The 20,807-nt window shown below is 35.2% G+C and overlaps 1 protein-coding gene and 1 long non-coding RNA gene across 5 annotated transcripts in view; one reads left to right on the forward strand and one right to left on the reverse strand.

Moving 5' to 3' along the window:
• The window catches only part of PNPLA8 (patatin like phospholipase domain containing 8), a 35,218-nt gene that overhangs the window by 10,862 nt on the left and 3,549 nt on the right, over positions 1-20,807 (forward strand). For all 4 annotated transcript variants that reach the window (XM_038154781.1, XM_038154778.1, XM_038154779.1 and 1 more), the window contains exons 7-8: positions 3,505-3,562; positions 5,708-5,902. In XM_038154781.1, the coding sequence (XP_038010709.1) occupies positions 3,505-3,562; positions 5,708-5,902 (253 nt within the window). The remainder of the gene's footprint in view (positions 1-3,504; positions 3,563-5,707; positions 5,903-20,807) is intronic.
• LOC119708387 overlaps positions 1,424-20,807 on the reverse strand; it is a 46,405-nt gene continuing 27,021 nt past the window's right edge. The window contains exon 2 of the long non-coding RNA XR_005259066.1: positions 1,424-2,353. This is a non-coding gene — a long non-coding RNA (uncharacterized LOC119708387). The remainder of the gene's footprint in view (positions 2,354-20,807) is intronic.

Genomic DNA, 20,807 nt, shown 5'->3' on the forward strand with positions numbered 1-20,807 from the left:
GCAGGCAATTAATATATTATCCATGGAGTAAATTAAAAATTCAATGTGCTGATCAAAAATGACTTTTTGGTCACCTGCAGTGTTGAAGGGAGATGCTATGCCTGCACAGCATTTTGTTGAAGGGATTCCTAGAGGCTTCCCTGTGGTGTGCGGGCCTGGAGCTGAGAAGGGAATTATAAGGTTATATAGTATCTCTACAGCACTATTGAAGGTCAGGTCTTACATTGTTATAGCATGGGGAAACTGCTGTATGCTTTGTTTGGAATTTAAAAGCATTGCTTGTGCTGCGTGTGTTTTTGTAGTTTAAATGGCAACTTGTCAGCCTTGCTTGAAATAAAGACAATCCATTGACAGTGTACAGACGTGTAATGCGTGTTTATCCTACCACAATATCAGTGGTGGTATTTTCTGTCAGAAGGTATTCTTGCTGAGAATAATTAAGTTGATGTTTCATCAGTCTAATGTTCCCTGCATTCATGGGGTATATTAAAAATTGCATTTCAGAAAATGACAACTAATTTTGGTTAACTGACATTTCATTCAGAGTACTTTAGGAATTGGAGTAGCAATTTGAGGACTGGTTTTAATGATTTACATTATGCAGAAGATTTTACTTACAACTTATCAGTATATGTAATGCTATATTGATTTGCATTTGTAAGAACCTGGCTTTTAGTTCCAACTTCTCTGTTTTCTTTTGACTGTTGTTGACATACACAATTTTCTTCTTGCATGCTGTCTTAAGAAACTACCGGAGAAATTTGGTGAGCAGCTAGGGGTTCTCACAAGGTAGCTAAAATCTCATGTTGGGAATTTATAGTCTTGAGAAGCAATCAGTCACTGCATGAAGTGTAGGATAAAAATTACATGTTCTCTCTTGGTAGGAAAATGGATAATGCATGTGTTTGGGAATACAAGTAATAATACTTCAGTATTTGTTTTGCAGAGTGAAATATAAATTGACACTGCTCTCTAGTCACTAGATGGGTAACGCATTCCGTACCAGCACATGGTATCAAAGTCTTTTCTGTAGGTTTGGTAAAGATGTCATAGTTTTCTGGTACTACTGTTGCTGTTGGAACAGGGTGAAAGTTACAATTTTGCCTTTTGCATTGAGTGCTCTTTCTCCAGAATATTTACATCACTGCTGTAGCCCATTAGAATGTTTCTTCCAGGATATGGTTGATAATATGTTCTTCATAGCATTGTTGAAATAAGTGTTGCAATATTAGTGACTTGAAGCAATGAAAGAGCAGTGTTTGTGAAAGAGACTCGTTGTTTAAGTAGGTCATGTCTAGCGGACATAGGTCACAGACAGACACAAACAAAGTAGATAAACGGAGAAATAGGATGGCATAATAACCGATGAGTGGAAAAATGTAAAATGCTTACAGGATTTAAAGTAACTTTAATATCAAAAGTGTTTAGGTTGTCACAGACGGTTTATTGAAACATCTGCATGCTTGTGGTCAGACAAGATGATTCAGTGTGTGACAGTTTGGATTGAAAATACATAAAATACTATAATGCCATTATATTAATTTACAATACAGTTTCATTTAAAATATTATTTACAGTCCTTGTTTCCCCATTTTAGAGAATATTTCTGTTGCAAGATTGGGAAAAAAGTAAACAGTGGCCTAAAGACAACACACATTAAGAGTCTTTATCATTAACGAAAGCAAATGAGTTAAAGTGGTAATTTGAGATAGTAAGGCATCTCGAGAATTACCAGTTTCTTCTTTTCTTTGATAACAGGGGTCTATTCAATAAAATTAGAAGGTTTTATTTTTTAACACAATACGTGAATAAACTGTGGATTTACTTCTGCTGTGACTTCATAAAACAAAATTAAACAGTGAGACAAATACATTTATTTAATATGCAGTTACGGTATTAATGGTAGCAACAGAACTAAACTAAACTCCACTAAATGTGGAGTTGATAATAAACTTTTGTCCTTAGACTGTAATGTCTGAAGTTGCACAGTAGTTGAAAGGATTTCTTTGGAAATCCTTTGGAGTTCCAAAGTATGGAGTATCAGTTTCTGGCCTTCATAAAAAAGAGGATGTGATGAGATAGTTATTCAGTTTGACGGTTCCTATAATTAAGCAGAGGATATTGCTTATGCATTTTTTTAATCTTAGCATCCGGGGTTTGGGAAAAATACTTAATACAGACATTTCAGAAATAGATGAAAGTGATGCAAATCAGTAGATGTCTTTGATATCTCACCTCTGTCAGTCCCATTTCTTTTCTTCCTACTTCATGGTTCTGTGTGCCTTCATCTCCTTCTGTAATCAGTTAATGAGTGCAGATGTCACTCTTCCCCTTCTGGCTGATGATTCTGAGACTAGAATCAAAGCAAAAACAAAACTGTTACAGGTACAAGAATTGTGTCAGCAGGAGTCTTCCATCGTAGGACTGGAACCTGTCTCCCTTCCCTCCTCCCTGTCAAGGACATGTATGCAGCCATCCTTCAAGCACAAAGCAGCAAATTGTCTTAATTGCACATACTGTCTGCATGGAGGATTGCTGCTATGGTAGCCTGTAAAGCTTCTTTTGTCTTCTGACCTGAGTAGGTCGATTAATATGTTGTTTTTAACAGGGGAAGTGCTACTCCCTCTTGTCATGGGTGCGAGCTGTAGATGGATGATCTCGTAATAACAGCACATGGAATATCTTTACTATAGAAGTGTGGCAGTATGGAAAACCGTAATTGCAAAATAAGACAGGTGCAGCACTAGTGTTTGGGTGGGCTGTCTTCTAGGGGAGGAAGACAGCTTGCTGATTTAAAGGAAAGCCGGTTTGGAATCATTATTGGTGATCACCCACTCTGTAGGAGTTTTTTACCTTTATTGTAAGCAAATCAAAGTTGAAGTAGATGGTGAGGTAAGATCACTGGCTAGTGTGGTAATTTGCTCCAGTCTCCTCTACTGGGCAGAAGGGAATACTGACCCTGATATGATGAGAAATTACAGTGCTGACCATTCGTGTGATTTATGAAAATGTATTCATGTGAAAAAATATTACTTCAGAAAGGAATGGTAAATGCATATTAGATTACTGTTTTGGAAGACTACATGTAGATGTTTTAACTTTCTTCTAAATCATATGGAATGACATCTTTCTCTCTGTAGCTTTTGTTTCTGTAACTACAGAAGAGTAATTTTTCATTACTGTAGAACCACTTAATAAGGATGTTGACTTTTTGATTCCTAAATGTGGCAAAGTATTTTGTCTAACTATGTAGTTGAGTAATCATAATGATTTATGGTTAAGTATGTGAACTGAGTAATTTGAATCAAGACCTCTTCAGTCACTCTTCAGACTTATTTTCAACAGACTAGAAGGTTTGAAGTGTCGGTCCATTGAAGTCAATTGTTTGAAATACAAACATTGCTTCTTTTAAATGCAAAGGTCTCAGAAATAAGGATGATAAAAATGTATGTCTTGTTCATGCTAAATTGATGAAGCATTTTCAATTTTTTACACTTTTTTTAGAGAAAAAATGGGCTCAAATCTTATGATTGAAACTGCAAGAAAGTCCAAATGTCCGAAGGTAAGTACAGTTTTCTAAGGTAAATACTAATTGTATATTTCACAAGTACTCTTAAGAGTTCTCAGTAAATTCTGTACCTTGAAGAACATCGGATAGACAGCAGGAATGTTGAAGTGTTCTTCAGGCTGCTATATGTGATAACCCATGCTTTTAAAGGATAAAAATTATTTAGGTTCTTAAATTTTGGCAGCAATTTCTGATATTCTTATTACTCCTAGATGGAATATATTGCAGAGATGTTAAAAAACTTGTAAGCATAGAAAATACTGGGTCAACATTTTGGGGTTGTGCTCGGCTTGTTTTTTTCATGTAAGAATTCTAGTGTCTGGAGATTCTGTCACGTCAGCTGTTATCTGTGTTACTGTGTTGAAGGGGGCAGAGTTTCTTCTCACTTTGTTTGGAGTACCAGGTTTTCTCCATTCACATTCTAGGGCCCCAAGATCTCTTCCTGATATGATAGAAAAGGCACTAAGTCATAGGAGGGGTGTTCCATACAGCAGCATGAGAGCGAAAGATGAGAAAGCATGGGTATTTTATTTTTGGTGAAGGATAGGGTGTGAAGAAAGAAGAGAAATATAATAGGATATATTTCAGAACAATCTGTAATTAACAGGTGTTTTGGTGTCATAGCACTATATTCAATGCTTTACTGTTAAATGGAAGATATTCACATTTTTCTAAACATAGAAACGTGTGCCTTACTGACTGCGTTCCTAGTCCGTGTCTAAAACAAGGACATGAAAAGGCTGGTGTGGTATGTTGCTTTCTGAGAGAGAAGCTATCTTGTGTTGACTTGAAAGTTATCTTTGAACCAGGATCTTTGGCTTCCTTCCATGTTCTTCAGTAATAAAATGTGAATATAAATAGAGCTGAAACTAGCTGTTCCCACTAATCTCTTTATAGTGCTGTCAGTGGTGGCACTCTTTACAAGGCACAGCAAAATCAAAATAAAACACACAGTTCTGTGCTCTGCTGCTGCTAAATTCCTGACAAGATGGGTTTTTCCAGAAGGTGCTGAGCACTTTACAACATAGATTGCATTGTGGAGTGCTAAAAATGAAAAGCATCTTTTTAATAAGTTTTCTGTTATATTTTGTGAAGCTTTTTTCTTACTGCTTCTGGTAGTGCTTAGAACTAAACCCTCCTTTTAAGAAAAACAGGGAACTTCCTCCATCAAATGGTGGAGTGTGAATCAGGCAGTTTTTTGCTTTTGCATTGTAATGTAGAAGTTATGCTTTTGTTTTCTATAAGGATGAATTTACAGTGAATAAAATTATTTAAATTAAGTAGCTGAAGATTGAAAATGCATACAGTGATATATCAGCTATGCTGTTGAGTAACGTTTCATGAAAACGCCCCACTCTGTAAAACAGTAAACAAGGTAGAATTGAGCACCCACTTGGCTGCTGAAGAGTGTTGTTCTGACAGTGCCAGCCAGATTGGCTGCATCACCTCTAAAGGTCTTGCACATTCTAACGCTCATCTGTAACTACATGTACTTTCTCCTTGTGATTAGATCTGTAAGATACATTCTTTTTGTTGTCATAGTTGGGGTTTTTTCATGGAAATACCATTTTGGCTTTTCACTTAGATGAACATATGTGATTTTTGTTTCTGACATTTAGTGTCCTTACAAAAAAACCTTGAAAGACTGATTCTTGTGCAGGAGAGATTCTTACTACAATTCTTTAACTCTGGTTGCAATATAAAGTAATCATTTTCTTGGAGAAAGAAATTGATTGACAGTTGTGACATTCATATTCAAGGCAGTGTTGTATTGCTGGTTACAGACTTCTGTGAATGAAATACTATTTCAAAAGGAAAATTATTTTAAAATCATATAGTTGACACCTGCATTTTGTTTAAATATCATAGATATTAGTAGAAACAGAATAGCTAGTGGAAACAATTAATTGCAGGTTAAAAATAGCATTTTCTTTAGGGATTTGGGTCTCTTGTTTGTGTTTTACTTTCACTTTTTAAAATTTAGCTAGACATTAAAAAATGTAAATAAATTGTGAACCTCGTAAGATTCCAGAGGTACATTAATGTATACATTGAATTTCATATAGTAGGATGCTTTCATTCTCATATTATGGTTATTATCATTATATATAACTCATTTTTTCCTTCCTCCTTTACTAGGTAGCTGCAGTAAGCACCATTGTAAACAGAGGAACACCACTGAAAGCATTCGTGTTTAGAAACTACAACCACTTTCCTGGCGTTAAGTCCCATTATATTGGAGGCTGTCAGTATAAGCTGTGGCAAGCAATTAGAGCATCATCTGCTGCACCAGGTTACTTCCAGGAATACGTTTTAGGCAGTGATCTTCATCAGGTAAGTTGAAATCTTCTTGAGTAAATATTTTCCAATTTTACACCTGAGAAAAAACATGGTCTGAATCTCTGAATCAAAACTAAGCAAATAAGTTGGTAGCACAAAGGAAGTCTAGGACAGATGGGGTAAAAAAAGATATTTTTAGCTTCTATAGCCCTTACAGAACTAGAAAAGCTTAAAAAATCTTAGTCTTGTCCATACAAACCTAAGCTCTTCTGCTATTGTTTTCTTCTCTGCCTGGGAGGAAACCTTATATGAGTTGTTAAATTGCCTCTGACTTCTGCTTGCAACTGGTATTTCGCTGAGCATTATTTCACTAAATAGGTGGTGTAACTTAAAAATCTAACAATATTGTAAAATGTGAAAAAACCAGATTATACATTTCTTTCAGCATTCTTTTTATTAGTGCACAAATTCAGTTTATGGTGTACTTTTTAATTCTTTCCACTGATAGCTTATTCAGCTTTACCCTGGTTCTGGGCTAGTAAGAATAGTAAGAGATGCCACAGAAGTAAGATTAAACTCGGAGGACAACTGCAAAAGAAATTCCCTTGAGGATAAAGCAGTGTCTCCTATCATCACTGTGTGCTATTTTATTATATTACAGCCTCTCTTGGTGACCCTGATAAGTAAAGAACAAAGCAAATTAATTTCTTTAGTACGTTTTTTAAACCATGGAGTTTTAGTCCTCCAGTGCTCCTGTATTATTCTTCAGTTCTTCAGATTTTCAAAGAATACTTCTTGCAATGCATACTAATTTAAAACTATTAGTATTTATTTTAATAAATACCTGATGCAGATCTGTGGCAGAAAAGACTACAAAGGGTGACTGAACCAGAGACCTTCAACAAAGAGATCACAGGACTGACATTAAGTTTAATGGAGGCATCTGTTGCATTTCTGTTGTATTAATTCATAGGATGGCATTAGCCTCAAATGCTGGAAAACAAGTAGCATATTTTGAGTAATAAGATGTACCTGGATCACATACAGAATTTCTGATGGTGTCCATTGGAAGACTGTGTCATATCCTTAGCACTGTAATGTGCTTGAGTAGTGCTGAAATTTAAAGGCTAACGGATAAATGAGTATAAGATGAAATAGAGAAAAATTCATTAGATTAAGAGGTGGTTAAAAAAAAAACCATGGGTACAAGCAAACAAACGGTTAGAATTCTATCTGAATAAAGATAGCATATTTCCATATTTTGATTCAAGATTTATAAGGTGATGAAATAATTCAGCTATCTAAAAGCTGCATGGAAATTAAGGGGTGAAGGGGGAAGGGCTCAGGTTTAGGCTCAGGAAGGGAGACTCAGGTTCAAGAGATTCTGAAGCTTCTTTCATTTTATTGTTTCCCCTTTTGTTTAGGACACTCTTCCTCCCTCCCTCCCTCCCTCCTTTACCTGACTGCCCCCCACAACCTTCCCGGTACAGTGCATCTTGTTATCCTCAAAACATTTTAATCAACCACTATCTGGAATAAGTAAATAAGTTTTGACAGGTTTTTAAAACTAAAAGTGAAGTAACATATCAGATTCCAAGCCAAAGCACTGCTTGAAATCCTGAAATGTGTTCATCTTCCATCTGGACAAGCAAAACTGGGAAGGGAGCTGCTTTAGCCTTGGGAGCTGTTCCAAGCTGCTCCATAACTGATTGGATGGGTCAGTGTTAATCTATGTAAAGAAGTTTTGCTTCTCTTCTCACCTTTCCACTCCTTCTTTCCTTGAATTGAAAGTACTTGGAAATTGATCTGTGTGTTTACATGAAGGATATCTGAATAAACAACATGATTTTATAACTTCTACATAGTACTTTACACAATTCCTCGTCTTAACATAGTTTCTGAATTGCCAGACTTGTGCTTGTGTAACATGCAGTAAGATCAGTACTTATTTCATCTATGTTCACTTCTAAGTCCAGTTTACCAGACTAGGAAATGTATAATTAGTGTTAATAGAGATCAGATTCAGTATTTTCAGACAGGACTGGAATAAAGTCTACTTTATTTTTTCCTTACTCCAAAGTCTTTGGACAAAGCCCTTCCATCTGATCTTACAAACCCTGTTTCCCAAGTTCACCATTCTTCTCTATTTGATGTATTATAATTACTAGAAAGCTAGGACTTGGGATGTAATTCACCTTTGTCAGCCATAAAGAACTGAAGATATTCTCAGTACTGAAGCAGTTTACTGTAGTAGAACTACATGCTAAATTTTTGAATTCAAACTTTTTCATATAATCTGAAAAATCTCTTCTCCCTAGCCAGGAATGTTTAAACATTTGAATTCTTACAGAAACCGCCTTTCCTGTCTGACATGCTTTTCTTTCCCAGATTACATTTTTCTTACCACATCTCTATTTCCATAATTATCTGGTTTGTGGGGGGGGTACTTGGATGTCCAGGTACCGAGTTACTACATGGCAAATGCTCCATAATGTCTTGATGCAGCTTTCTAGCAGAGATTATAAATCCACTGCACACTCTGAAACAACCTTGAATTGCCTTGTTTTACCCTGGAGTAAGAGCCTCTGTGCATGTAGCAGACTGCCACTCTTATTTTCCTGGGAGTTAATGGTACCTCATTGGAAAAAGAAGATATTCAAGAGTTTTACCTCTGCTGAAATATTCAACGTGAATTGAAAGAAATATGTATGCATAAATACATTTAAAAATAAATAGAATCCTAAATGCAGTCATGTTCCTTCTTAAAATAGCTTTCTTACCAATATATTCATGTTGGTAACTCTTTGTTCTTATAGTTCATATCATAAATGTGGGAATAGTAGATTCTTGTTAAGCACCTTTACTCTGAAAATGCACTGCAAGTGTAATTTTAAGTTCCTTGGTCAGTAGTGTACATGTAGTACATATGGAAATTCTTGCTCTTTTCTGTATGTACACAGATTCTACATGTCTAACAGACTGGACTGCTTTTGAACTTCATGAATAAATGAAGCATAACATTGTTAGATGTTTTTGATAGTACTGTGATTTTTGAAAAGTGCATCAGCACAGTGTGCATGAAGTGTAAATAATAATTTATGCCAAAGGCTTCAAAATTGCAGTATACTGTCACAAAGATGGTATTTTAAGAATTTTTTCATTGATTGGGAACTTGCATTAATCACCATAATCTGTTTTCTGAACATTAACTGTGCTTCTTTCTTACTAGTTTATATATAGCCTCCCTCTGAAGTGTTGATATTTCTAAACAATTCCAAGAACAGAGTTATCCAAAATGTATGTGAAAATTCAGAATATTAAGTACAATATTTTTTTCCTAGCTTTGAAGTTTGTGACTCTTTAAGCATTATATAGAGACCAGGTTCCATAGTAGCTTTCAGCTGTACATTTAAATTTGAATGAGAAGCACTCTGGCAGTTCATCTGATTGAAGACTCTTCAAATGTGTGAAAATACTTATTTTGATAATGGAAATTTAGTGGATTTTTTTAGAGTCATCCTGCATATTCATGTCTTACGTTGTTTAGCTTTTGTTAGAATTAGAGTCCTTTCACAAACTGCATGAAGTATCTGAATGAGAGTAATGTGTAGGGTTGAGATGAATTCTTAAAGTTCTTAGATATGACTCCAGATGTGTGTGGTGGAGTCATGGTTGAACTGAGCTGTTGGCTTTGACTCACTTTTCCCTAATTGTAGAGTTACATGTATGTGTGTATTTGTGTACACACACATGCCCTTTCACTGGAAACATTTCACTTGGATTTCCTGTACTGGGCACTCTCAGTGTGAAGCTGTTATTTTTTTAATAAGGGAATACATCAGTTTTACAGTTTTTCCGTTGTCATTGTTTAGAAAGAGCTTTCTAGGTGCCTGAACACTTCTTTGTGCTGCAGGTGAGCTGGTGACTTGGTTTGTTAAATATCTGGAAATCACCATCAGTTGTTGCAAACAGCAATATTTACATTCAGGTCAATCATGCCATGCTATTTGGTTCCGCTCTGTCAAGTAAAAAAAAAAAAAAACAGTGCAGCTGTTGGTAGATAAGGGGAGTAGGATTAATATTCTTTGTGGTTCAAAAGAGGCACACATTAACATTCAAAGGGATTTAATCCCTGTAACATGCTTCTCCAGGAACCCTGCAAGTTAAGAGAGACCAAGTCATGATGTTACATTATAGGAGCTGTATTGCCACATGTCAGTTCCTTTATTTTAAAATGTATTTTTGAAGTACTGAAGGCTCTTAACCTCTCCCCAGTCCTGCTACATCCAGTGACTTTTTTTCCCCTCTACTTCCCTCAGAGGGGTGTGATTTCTTGTATCTATTCTTTTTCTTTTTCCCTTTTTCTTCCCTGTACTGTGAAAAACATTTGAGGTACTCAATAATGTCACATCAATAGACAATAAAGTATGCTGAGGAAATTATTAATTAAATTAGTAGAGCAATTTGAAATTTAAGAAAATCATTATGCACACTTCATTTAATAGCTTTCACAGTAAAAACTAAATTCGTCCCATAGGGTTAATTCAAAGGGCAGCAGGGATTGTCTATGTGATGGTGGTAAATTCAGCAAAGCCACAGATTTTTCTCAAATAAAATACACCAAATTTAATACAAAGGACTTGATCACCTTTTTCTTGACGGCTTCCCATGAATACATTGTTGTATTACAATTCCATTTATTATAGTGCTGATGTTGATGTATAATATTGCTCTAATTAATGTGTTTTCTTTGAGCAAGATCAGATAGTTAAGCAGTTAAATTGGCACCTAGTCTGTTAGTGGAGTTTTAATAATGCAGGTGTAACAGGATGTGTGATGAGAATACAACCTAAAAATAAAATATATATGTAGTACAATAGTTATAACTAAAATTTGAAGTCACACCTTCATTGGAAAAAGATAATTCATGGTTTTCCACATATTTTTCAAACTTTCCCTTTCATTTTATTAGGTAACAAATCTGTAAAGCCAGTTCATCTTTATAGCTTGTTACTGGAGAGGCTTTCAAAAGTGATTCACGTAGTGCATCCTACTCTAATTGGTTTTACATGGTAGCTTTTAAAATTAGATTCAAGGGTGCTTCCCAGGCTCTGAGAAGACATAGAATATAGGTCACATTGAAGTGCTTTTCATTCTTAGGATATGCCATGGTGATCAGTATGCACCAGAGTTTATGCAGGCTGTGGTTTAATAGGTGTGTCTTGTTCTCACAATGATATAATCAACTCTTCCTTTGTTTCTCTACTTTTTGCCATACATGTTTGCCTACAGCTGTCAAGGCTGTGTTGCTTTCTGTTCAAGGAGAAGGGAATTTACTGGCACATGTAAGTTACATGGATATCTGCATTTCTTTCTCTTGTGGATTCCATAGGTTTGGATAAAGCTCTGAAGGTGGACGTGCACTGTGCAGTTGACCGGCATTTATGAAATTGTTGTGGTTACTGTACCAGTAGTATTTTGCAGAGCAGACTGCTTGAAAGATTCCCTGCACGGGCTGCGAAGTGACATATTATTGGCAGATTTGTTTGGAATAATGAAATTGAGAGTGTCTGTTGTTTAGGCATTTAACTTGGAAGCATTCTAATTTTTATCTCAATTGTTTGAGTGATGTTTTCCTAATGTAATCTTCAGAGGGCTTATTTAAAAGAAGAAACAAAACCTTGCTCACAAATAAGCTGTAATAATTTAACTATTGTTTTGCTTAGACTTTCGAGTCCATGTGTTTTCAGTGATACTGTTAACCATCTAATATTTGCTATAAAACAAATCTTGTAAGATCAGGAGAGGCTGCGTATAGTGGAAGATTGTGAATGGAGTCCATTCAATAATCTCTATACAGACAATCTAGATTCTGCACTCATGTTCTGATGTTGCAGCCACTATTTCTTAGATCAAAAAGAAAAATTTTTCAGTTCTTTCTAATTTTTATTTTCCTAGGTTGTGTATTTGTCAACACTGACTTAAATGGGACCATATTTCCAAAGAAAATAGCCTTGTGATGTTCATTGCAAATTTAAGCCCAAGGATGTGGTGTGGTTATTGATATACTTTTGCCTCTTCCTTCAAGGAAAGCTTGATTTTCATATACAGTGGTCTGGTGCCTAATGTGTCTGATGCTTATATAAAAGACACTCATCTTTTTTTAAATTTTCTTAGTCCAAATATGTCAGTCTGTCTCAGTTTTTCAAAACAGACTCTGTTCTCTTGTTCATCCTAATGGTCTTCTGTTGCACCTCTGCATTTCGAGTAATCTTTCTTGCAACTGGACTGTTCAGTGTGTTTTGGCATGACCCAAAACACATTTTGCAACATTGAATGATACATTAGAGTCAAAATTAGCACTTCTAAATCAGAAACAAAATTCAGAGGCATTAACTTGGTCAGGCTGGAACACATATTACCTTAACAGTATGATGTGTTTCCTTTTTCAGAGGAAGATACTTAGAAGCTCAGAATTACATTTGCCTTTATATGTTGCCTTGCACTTTATATATTGATGGTTTAAATAATTGTGTGATAGTTCCCTACTCAGCTTTTTCATGATAGTTCTGATACCAACTGTATTTTGTCATTTAGCCATGTACTTTTCAATTTAGGGGACTTGTTAAAGTGCAGAAATTTTCCTTCAGTCCTTACTCCCCATCCACCTGCCTCTACTGTGGATACAGGTACTAGGTAGTTCATGTCCAAATCCTGAATCCTTCACAGCAATTATCTTCAATGAATTCACTTTATTTCATACATTTTGTCCATTTTAAGATCAAATCCTTTAGCTGCAAACATATTTCATTTCAGTTGCATTGAAATGAAATGTAATGTTTGAGTCAACATGTAAAGAATAAAATTGTTTAAAGAAATTTAGGTACCTTGCATAATTTTATAAATAAAGGGCTATAATTGGAAATCCAATTTTAGTTTGAAATTGCAATGTGCAAGATAAAAAGAAATTAGTGGAGTCTGTAATACATTTATATTTGAAAGTTGACTGTAGACTTAGCTTACAGCATTGATTGTTATATGGTTTTTAACAGATGAATGACCAACATGTTTTAAGTAGCATTTTTAAATTATATATCCAGTAATGAGCCACCTACATTCCCTATGGGTCACTACTAGTCTTTCTGTATTTTTCTCAATGCATTTTGAAGTTCCTGACATTTTATTGTTGTTTAATAAGCTAGCAGCTAAAAATGTGGACCAATTAATTAGGAAAACTAATATCAATATGTAATAGCAATAACATTGATCAAGTTACTGATGTAAAAATGTATTGAGTCTAAATATTTCCATTGTTATCTTGGGAAATAAAATCTAAAGAATTTAGAAATTTTGAAAATTTTACATGGTCACATTTCATGAAGATTAGGGTATCTCCATATCTGAGATGCCTTGCTCAGTTGTAGAGTTTTCATATTAATGTGATTGTTTTGTGCAGCTTTCTCCTCAGTCCAGTATATTCTGCCATAGCAAATAGAGTATTTACATGCTTCCTAAGTTAACTGTTGTCAGCAAGGACAAACTTCTAGACTTGAGTAGCCTGGAGTCATCTGAATTCAGAAGGATTTTATTCAGACCCATGGGTTGGGAGGTTTTGTTGGTTGATTTGGTTTTGGGGTTTTTAACTGAACTGTTAACTTACCTGTGCTTCAAAGGTATCGTAAGAGAACCTGAGTTTGGGTCTGTGTCTGGGGTCAGTGTGGGTTCAGCCATGGGCCCATTTTTTATTAGGTTACACACTCTGATCTTTGCTTGTAATATCACAGCCAATTCATCATTTGGGAAACATGGTTAAAATACATACCGTTTTTGTGATGTGTGCTGTTAGCTGCAAAATTGATGTAATTAAATCTGTCATGCACAACGTATGCTTTCAATGAAATAGCTGACAATATATTTTATTGCCAAACAATTCTTCCTTTCATGATGTCTACTAATATTTAGCAAACTTCCTCAGTACCCTGTAAGCATACATTTTCTGTATCTGACATAAACCCATAAATTCAGTGATGTCTTCAGAGCAGCAGGTCATTTTCTGTGAATTAATGACTCACTGGGATGGGTTAATAATTCAAGATAATCACCTAGAAGTCTACCTCAGCCAGGCATTCATTCTAATGAATGTAAAATATATTATCAAATGTTTTGCATTTAATAGCAATAGTATTGATAGTTCTCGGAAGCATTGATCATGACATCAGGGTGTACGCCAATTGTGTTATGGTGTTGCTAGTTTTTAGGGGAAAAAATGATAACTACTGTATGGAAAAACAGTTGAACTAAAAAGGAAGCTTTTCAGTAAATTTTCAAATGTTATTGAATTTATTTTTTTTTACTTTGTCATCTGATCTTAGTCTAATGTCTCTCTGTAACTGGTGTGGCAAAAGTACAAATATAGCTAATGCACCTTCAGATTTTCTTTATAAAAGAAAGAATGTAAAATAATGCAGTAATAGAAATTTAATATTGGTGTCATTCAATAATATAAATACCATTGCATTTAATTTTCATATTCTGAAAAATGTTTTCTCTAGAATTTTTCCCAATGCCAGTTCAAGGGAATTCCCTTTTTCACTGCACTCTTTATGACAAGTAACTTAAGTGTTCATTTTTTTATTTAAATATAAATCATAATTTTGAGACAGCATTTCAAAATAATGAGCACAAGGTGTTTATTTTAGGAATCTAAAGGAGCACTCTGGCTCTCCCTAAATAAGGAAATGGGTTCTTTCTGTAATTGTTAGAAATTCGGTGTGTAGGAGGATGGCATTTATATCTGTCACCAATTAGGGCTTCTGCTGGGAATCAACATAGTGCAGAATATGTTATAATTGTATGTAGTTGACCCCAGTACTCTGCTTCTTAGTATGATTATAAAGCCAGGGTGAATCTTCCCGAATAAATTGGATTAAATATTTGTATAAGGAGACAACTGTAGGTCATTGTATGCTTTATAAGAAATTACTGAAGTTATTTTAAAAAATTTCTCACTCAAACAGCAAAGTGGAACGTACCATTAGAATGAAGCAAAAACAAATTGTTCTTGTCACTATATATTTTAGAAATTTCTTAGAAATACTGACACCACCATCCATTGCTTATCAGCAAGATGAAAACAGTTCTGTTTCTGTCCTGTTTCATGTTTATAAAACTTTTTATATTTTGCCAAATAATTTGTTAAGGAAAATAAAGATTGCCTGTCTTACTGGGAGCTCTTCATCAGTTTCATCCTCAGTAATGCTGTGATCAATCTGACTGATTACTCCCAAGAGGAAAGCCATAATTCATGTATATTTCAAACATATTTGTATATCTATAACAGAACAGCATAATCATGTAATCTTTGTATTGAAAAGGTTATGTTTGTGCTGAAGCTACAGGGGGCTAGTTTATTGTTCAGTTTAATCTGAATGTATAGATTTCTTTTTCACAAAGCACTTGTCAAAAATTGTAACTTTTTAGCCCAGTGATTCTTTACTGAGGAAGCCTTAAAACTTAGGGTACAAGTACTGACATTTTCATAATGACACTGGGTGCCCAGAGCAGTGAGAGGACTAGGCTGGGATGTGAATCTTGAAGTTACCTGTATTGATAGACTTTACTACCTCAGGTAGTGAAAGAATTTTCTGCTTTCTCATTCCTGTCTTCTACTCTGAGGATATTTGCTGCTACATACATAAGTGTATTGAGATGATTTTATAGAATGATTTTGCCCATTACTTCTGGGAAATAGAGTAAATGTTTTTAAAGTAGCTATTTTAGTTTTTCTAAGTAACCCCTTATTACTATGCAGCAACTCCTCAAACTCATTTGCAGCAACTAGACTTATCCTTAAGCTGCGTATTCATGATATTTATGTTGACTTTAGGCATAAAATTTAAAAAATACTTTTCAGAAGTCCACTTAGAGTCTTAGCCTGTCTTTTCCTGTGATAGCTTTGTACTAATTCTGTCTCTGCTTTTTCACAAAGACAGTGAAAGTAAACAAGAGAGGAAGTCTGTAAGAGTAAACTAAAATGCAAAGCATGTCTGCATAGGCAGTGAGGTGAAGTGGTTACTATGGAGCCAACAAACTCAGTTTCCAAATCTCAGACTTGGCTTTCATACATTATATATCCTTCATTCAGTGCTAGATTATTTTATTCACAAAGTTTAGGATAATTTAAATGAAACTGTGCAGCACGCAAGGTGTTATACAGAATAGTTCCAAGGCTCAGCTTGGGTCTGACAGAATTAGGAAGCACAGTGAGAGCCTATGAATGTGGAGAATGTTCTTGTGAGAAACAACTGCTCTCCCATGCTAAAGTATAGTATGATTTTTGAATTTTAGTATCTTAATTTCAAATAATTATTTTCAAAGTATTGACTTCATTGTGTCACTGGTGACTTCATGCCCATTCACCGTAATTATTTAAATAGGACCGGATTTTCAGAAAGTCCTGTGCTACCAGGCTCCCACATGCTCTGGAATACTTTCTTGCAGACTTCCCAGTTTGTTTTTCTTCTGATTGTAAAATTTGCACCCATCTGTTTCACAATGTTTAACCAGGCCTTTCCTTACCTCTAGAACTGTGCAAGCAGGGTATCTCCATCAGAGTTTTTATTGAAGCATTTGTTTACAAAAGGTGCATTTTTCCTGCTTTAAATAATTGAAGATCTATAAGTCAGGTCACAGGGGAGCCTTGCCTGACCATTTTGGAACTATCAAAACACTAATAGAAAATACTAGCTACAGCTTTAGACTCCTTGTAACCTACCAGCAAGCTCTAAAAATATGATTACTGTTGTATTAAGGAATTTTTGTGAAAAAATCTGTGTGAAAAAAATTCATTTACTTCATCTGAGAATAAGATAGTAAATAAAACAGAACAACTGCATGTTTACCACCTGGAAAGCATTTGACAAAAGACTGAAAACAATGTCCCAGTCCCTGAGTTCACTGCTTTGCTATCACTAGCAATTTGCAGTTGTATTTTTATTAGGTTCCATTTTAATATTAACTTACTTTATTACTTCCACTATTTTTAATTTGGAAAAATCTAATTTTTATTTAGAAATTTTTAAGAAGCCTTTTTCTTTGCTGCTTGCCTGCCCGATGACATTAGGAGAGTTACGCCCCCTTTTCCAGTAGCTCCTTGCATTAGCATTCCCACTCCAGCACTTTGTGTTTGGTGTACTGCCAGCAAATTAAGTTGACTCAAGTGTAGAATGGTTTTGCAAAGTTCAGCAGATGAAGCAGTGTCTGGCACTTGCCACTGCACTGAGTGTAGCAGCAGAGAAGGGAAGGGATGACAAATGTGTGTTTGGGAAGTGAAAAAGAGAGTTTGCAATTGGATTGAGATCTAGCTAAATGAGAACAGAGGGTGAAATTAGGGGAGGCCAGATAATCCAAGAATGGGAGAACAGAAAGAAAAAGGGATCTGCCCTGGCTGTTTGCCCAACATTGAGTCCCGAGTCAAAGCTTGGGCCAGTTCCACCTGTTGTGGATATAGGTCAACAGTTTGGTCATTTGTAGAGTTCCTGTAAGTTACCCTTTCTGTTAAAGATTGCAAGGTGTGAATCATAGACTCATTTATATTGGAAAAAACCTACAGAGTCCAGCCATTAACCTAACACTGCCCAGTCCACCGCTAAATTATGTCCCTAAGTAACACATCTGAATGTCTTCTAAATACCTCCAGGGATGGTGACTCCACCTCTTCCCTCTTCAGCGTGTTCTAATGTTTTTCAGTGAGGACATTTTTCTTAAATGTCCAACTGGAACCTTTCCTCGCACTACAAATTTTGCATTTTCCACAAGACTGAGACTGGACTGACAAAATTCAAATCTACTAAGAAGGGATTTTGATATTTAATTTTGTTTTACAGCTAACATTACATACATCTGTGATTCATGCAGTATTTCTTTAAATAGAGTAGAACCTTAGGAAAACTGGAGGAGGAGGAGAGGGCCTCAGGTGGTTATCTGGTCCAGCCTCCTGTTCAAAACAGGCTAAACCTCAAAGCTGGGTTGGATTGCTCAAGACTTAGCCCAGCTTAGTTTTGAAAATATCCAAGGATGTAGATTCCACAGCTGCTCCAGCTCTTACTCTGAACTTTTTGAAAGAATCTGGGTGTTTCTACTTTAGATAGTGGAACACTGTGATTAGCTTCCTCCTTGGCTTTCTCTTTTTAATGGGGTGAGCAAACCTAATTCCCTGTGTCTCAACTGTTATGTGCTTCAGGCCCCAAACCATCTTAGTGGTTCTTTACTGCATATGTTCCTGTTCTTCAGTGTTTTTAACTAGGTGTCCAAAGCTGTACAAAGAATCTATCCCCAGTCTGGCTTTGTGCATCCTGAATAAAAGGGGATAAGCACTTCTCTTGATCTATTGGTTTTGCTTTTAGACCCAGCGTATGTCGGTAATGTGTAATTTATTGAATATTCTGTTCATATGGACTCTGTGTTCACACAGGCAGTACAATTCCATAGGGACGTAGCTAACAATATAGAGGAAAGGAGTGACACATAGAAGACATTCCATCTGTCCAAAAGGAACTGATAAACTTAATAGGAACCAAAAAGGTTTAGGGCTGCGCATAAAGTTAGCAATGCTTTGTAGAATTTGAATTGGAGCTTGAAGCTTATAGTGTAAGCGAAAATATAACTTTATATTAACAAGATTTTTGCACCATCATATGTGGTATAAAGATCCTTATTTTGTTTTCATTATTTTGCTTTGAGACAAACAGAGATTGATGATGTATCTCTGTAGCCATGGATCAGATAAATTTGCCTTGTTTACTTCCAGTTGTTTAATTGCATGGACGTTCAGAGTGGCAAGAAAGCTCATGGAATCTAGCACGGATGAGGAAGCTGTTGTTAGTTACCAAGACATTCCTTACTACTGGCAATCATTCAGTATTTATGTTTCTTGCATTTTAGTTAATGTGTTTTTATAAATCTATTATAAAAGCCCAAGGCTTACAATAAAATATTGTAATTAATAAGTTATTAATAATTTAGATGCATTTATATAGTATTTTATAGCTATAGAATAAGTTCAACAGAATGAGAAAAAAAATTAAGACAGCACTGATCCAAAACAAGGTTTCTTGTGATCTCAGTATCTTTTGTACAAAACTGCAGAGTCAATCATTTGGGAATTCTGTTCCTGTGTCTCAAGGGCAAACATGCAGAAGGATATGTCATGATTTCTTAAAATTAATTGTGAAATATTTAGATCTGGCTTTCATATTTCTGTATTGCTAGTTCAGCAGACATCTTGGGATGGGCTTTTTTCCAGTTTTATGAAGTTCGAGGAATTATTCAGAATCAGAAGGGTTAGTTTCTGTTCTTTAATTTTCGGAATGGAAAATTCTTTGTTGTTTACATTTTCTTTGAATGCACATAAATGTAATCGTAGCTAATTTAAAAAGTGGTGAAAATACTTTTTCACAAGAATTTTAGCTTTTTGCGTAATTAGCTGTATGGTTTCTGGAGCTGCAGATTCAAACAAATTACTGCAGTATTTCCTTCACTGAGTCCTTAATAGTACAGTTTAACTAGTAGCATTATTTACTCCTTTAGTACTTGATCATTGTAAGCAAAAGCAGTATGATGAACATTGCTTTTTTAACAGAGTAATATTATTTGAAGTATTGATGAGGACATGGTTATTATCACCCATAATCTCTTTGGAGGAAAAAAACCAAGTCATTTGCCTTTCTTCGTCCTGCTTCTAACTTTCAAAAACTGACATGTGTCTATTACCTGTATAAATGCTAGAAGTTGTGTCTAAATTGAAAATCTTTAGGAATTTACTGTCATTACAATAAACCTAAATTGCAGAATGTTTAAATATGGAAATCATTGCACAAAGCTGTTAGTTATCATCACAAACAGATTTGGTATGTATATTTTATGTTCCTTTGATCTTTTATTTGTCAGTATTACAAAAATATCGTAGTATTCTAGTATAATATACCCTCAAACTTCTGATAACACTAATTTTCCCATGGTGAAGCAGTCGTGTTTAATTATATTGACAGTATCAGTGAAATAATTTTGTAAGCACGTTTTAAATATAGGATTTAAAGAAAGAATTAAGCACCACTATGAGAATTATTAAGATTTTAGATAAGATTCATGGGGAATTATATAAAGGACAAAAACATCCTTGTATTTAGTTTTCTAGACTAAACATGAGCAAAGGATAATGGGCACTGAAGAGACCATTCATGTTCGCAGTGTATTTAGTGTTTTGAGCAAGGCGGATGGTATCCAAAGAGGGTTCAAAGAGCTTTTTGTAGGTTGAAATGAAAGGTTAATTAAAAGAAAGCAAACTCAAAAAACTAAGCTCAGTAATCCTGGTTTTACTTATCTAGCACAGCTGTACTTACAAGGAGTTTCTGTAAAATGTTTTTCATCTCTAAAACCATTTTTATTCTAAGCTACTCCTGGGCAGAGTTGCTTTTCCTTATTGTTCTAGGAATGTGATGGTCAGAAATGGTCAGAAAAGGGAACTTTAGAATATAGGGAGTTGCTTGCATTATACCTATTATAGTAAATACTCTCTTTCTTCTATATTCTACTTGTTTGTATAGATTCTAAATGGGTACAGCTATCTTCATCTCTGCTATTGGTAATGTTCTCAGGCTTAAGTTTTGCCTTTAGAAGTGCTGGTTTTAAGGCATTCCCAGTAAAAAAACCCAAAAACCTCTATTTAATTCAAATTCCAAATTAATCTATTTCTTGGTTGGAGTGAAGGTCATTTTACTTCCAGGAAGTGCTCAATGTACTTCTTCAGATTCAGTGGATCAAAATCTCATTATCTGAATGCTTCTCAGGCTTACTGTCATTCACACTGATTCTTATTAGTCCCGAAGTATTTTACCCCAGCCTTGTCACCTACATTTGTAAGATGTTGCCAGCGAAAGATGTCTCTCCTCAATTCCAGAGT

This window comes from Motacilla alba, chromosome 1A, assembly GCF_015832195.1.
Source record: "Motacilla alba alba isolate MOTALB_02 chromosome 1A, Motacilla_alba_V1.0_pri, whole genome shotgun sequence".
Classification (NCBI taxonomy): Eukaryota; Metazoa; Chordata; class Aves; order Passeriformes; family Motacillidae; genus Motacilla; species Motacilla alba.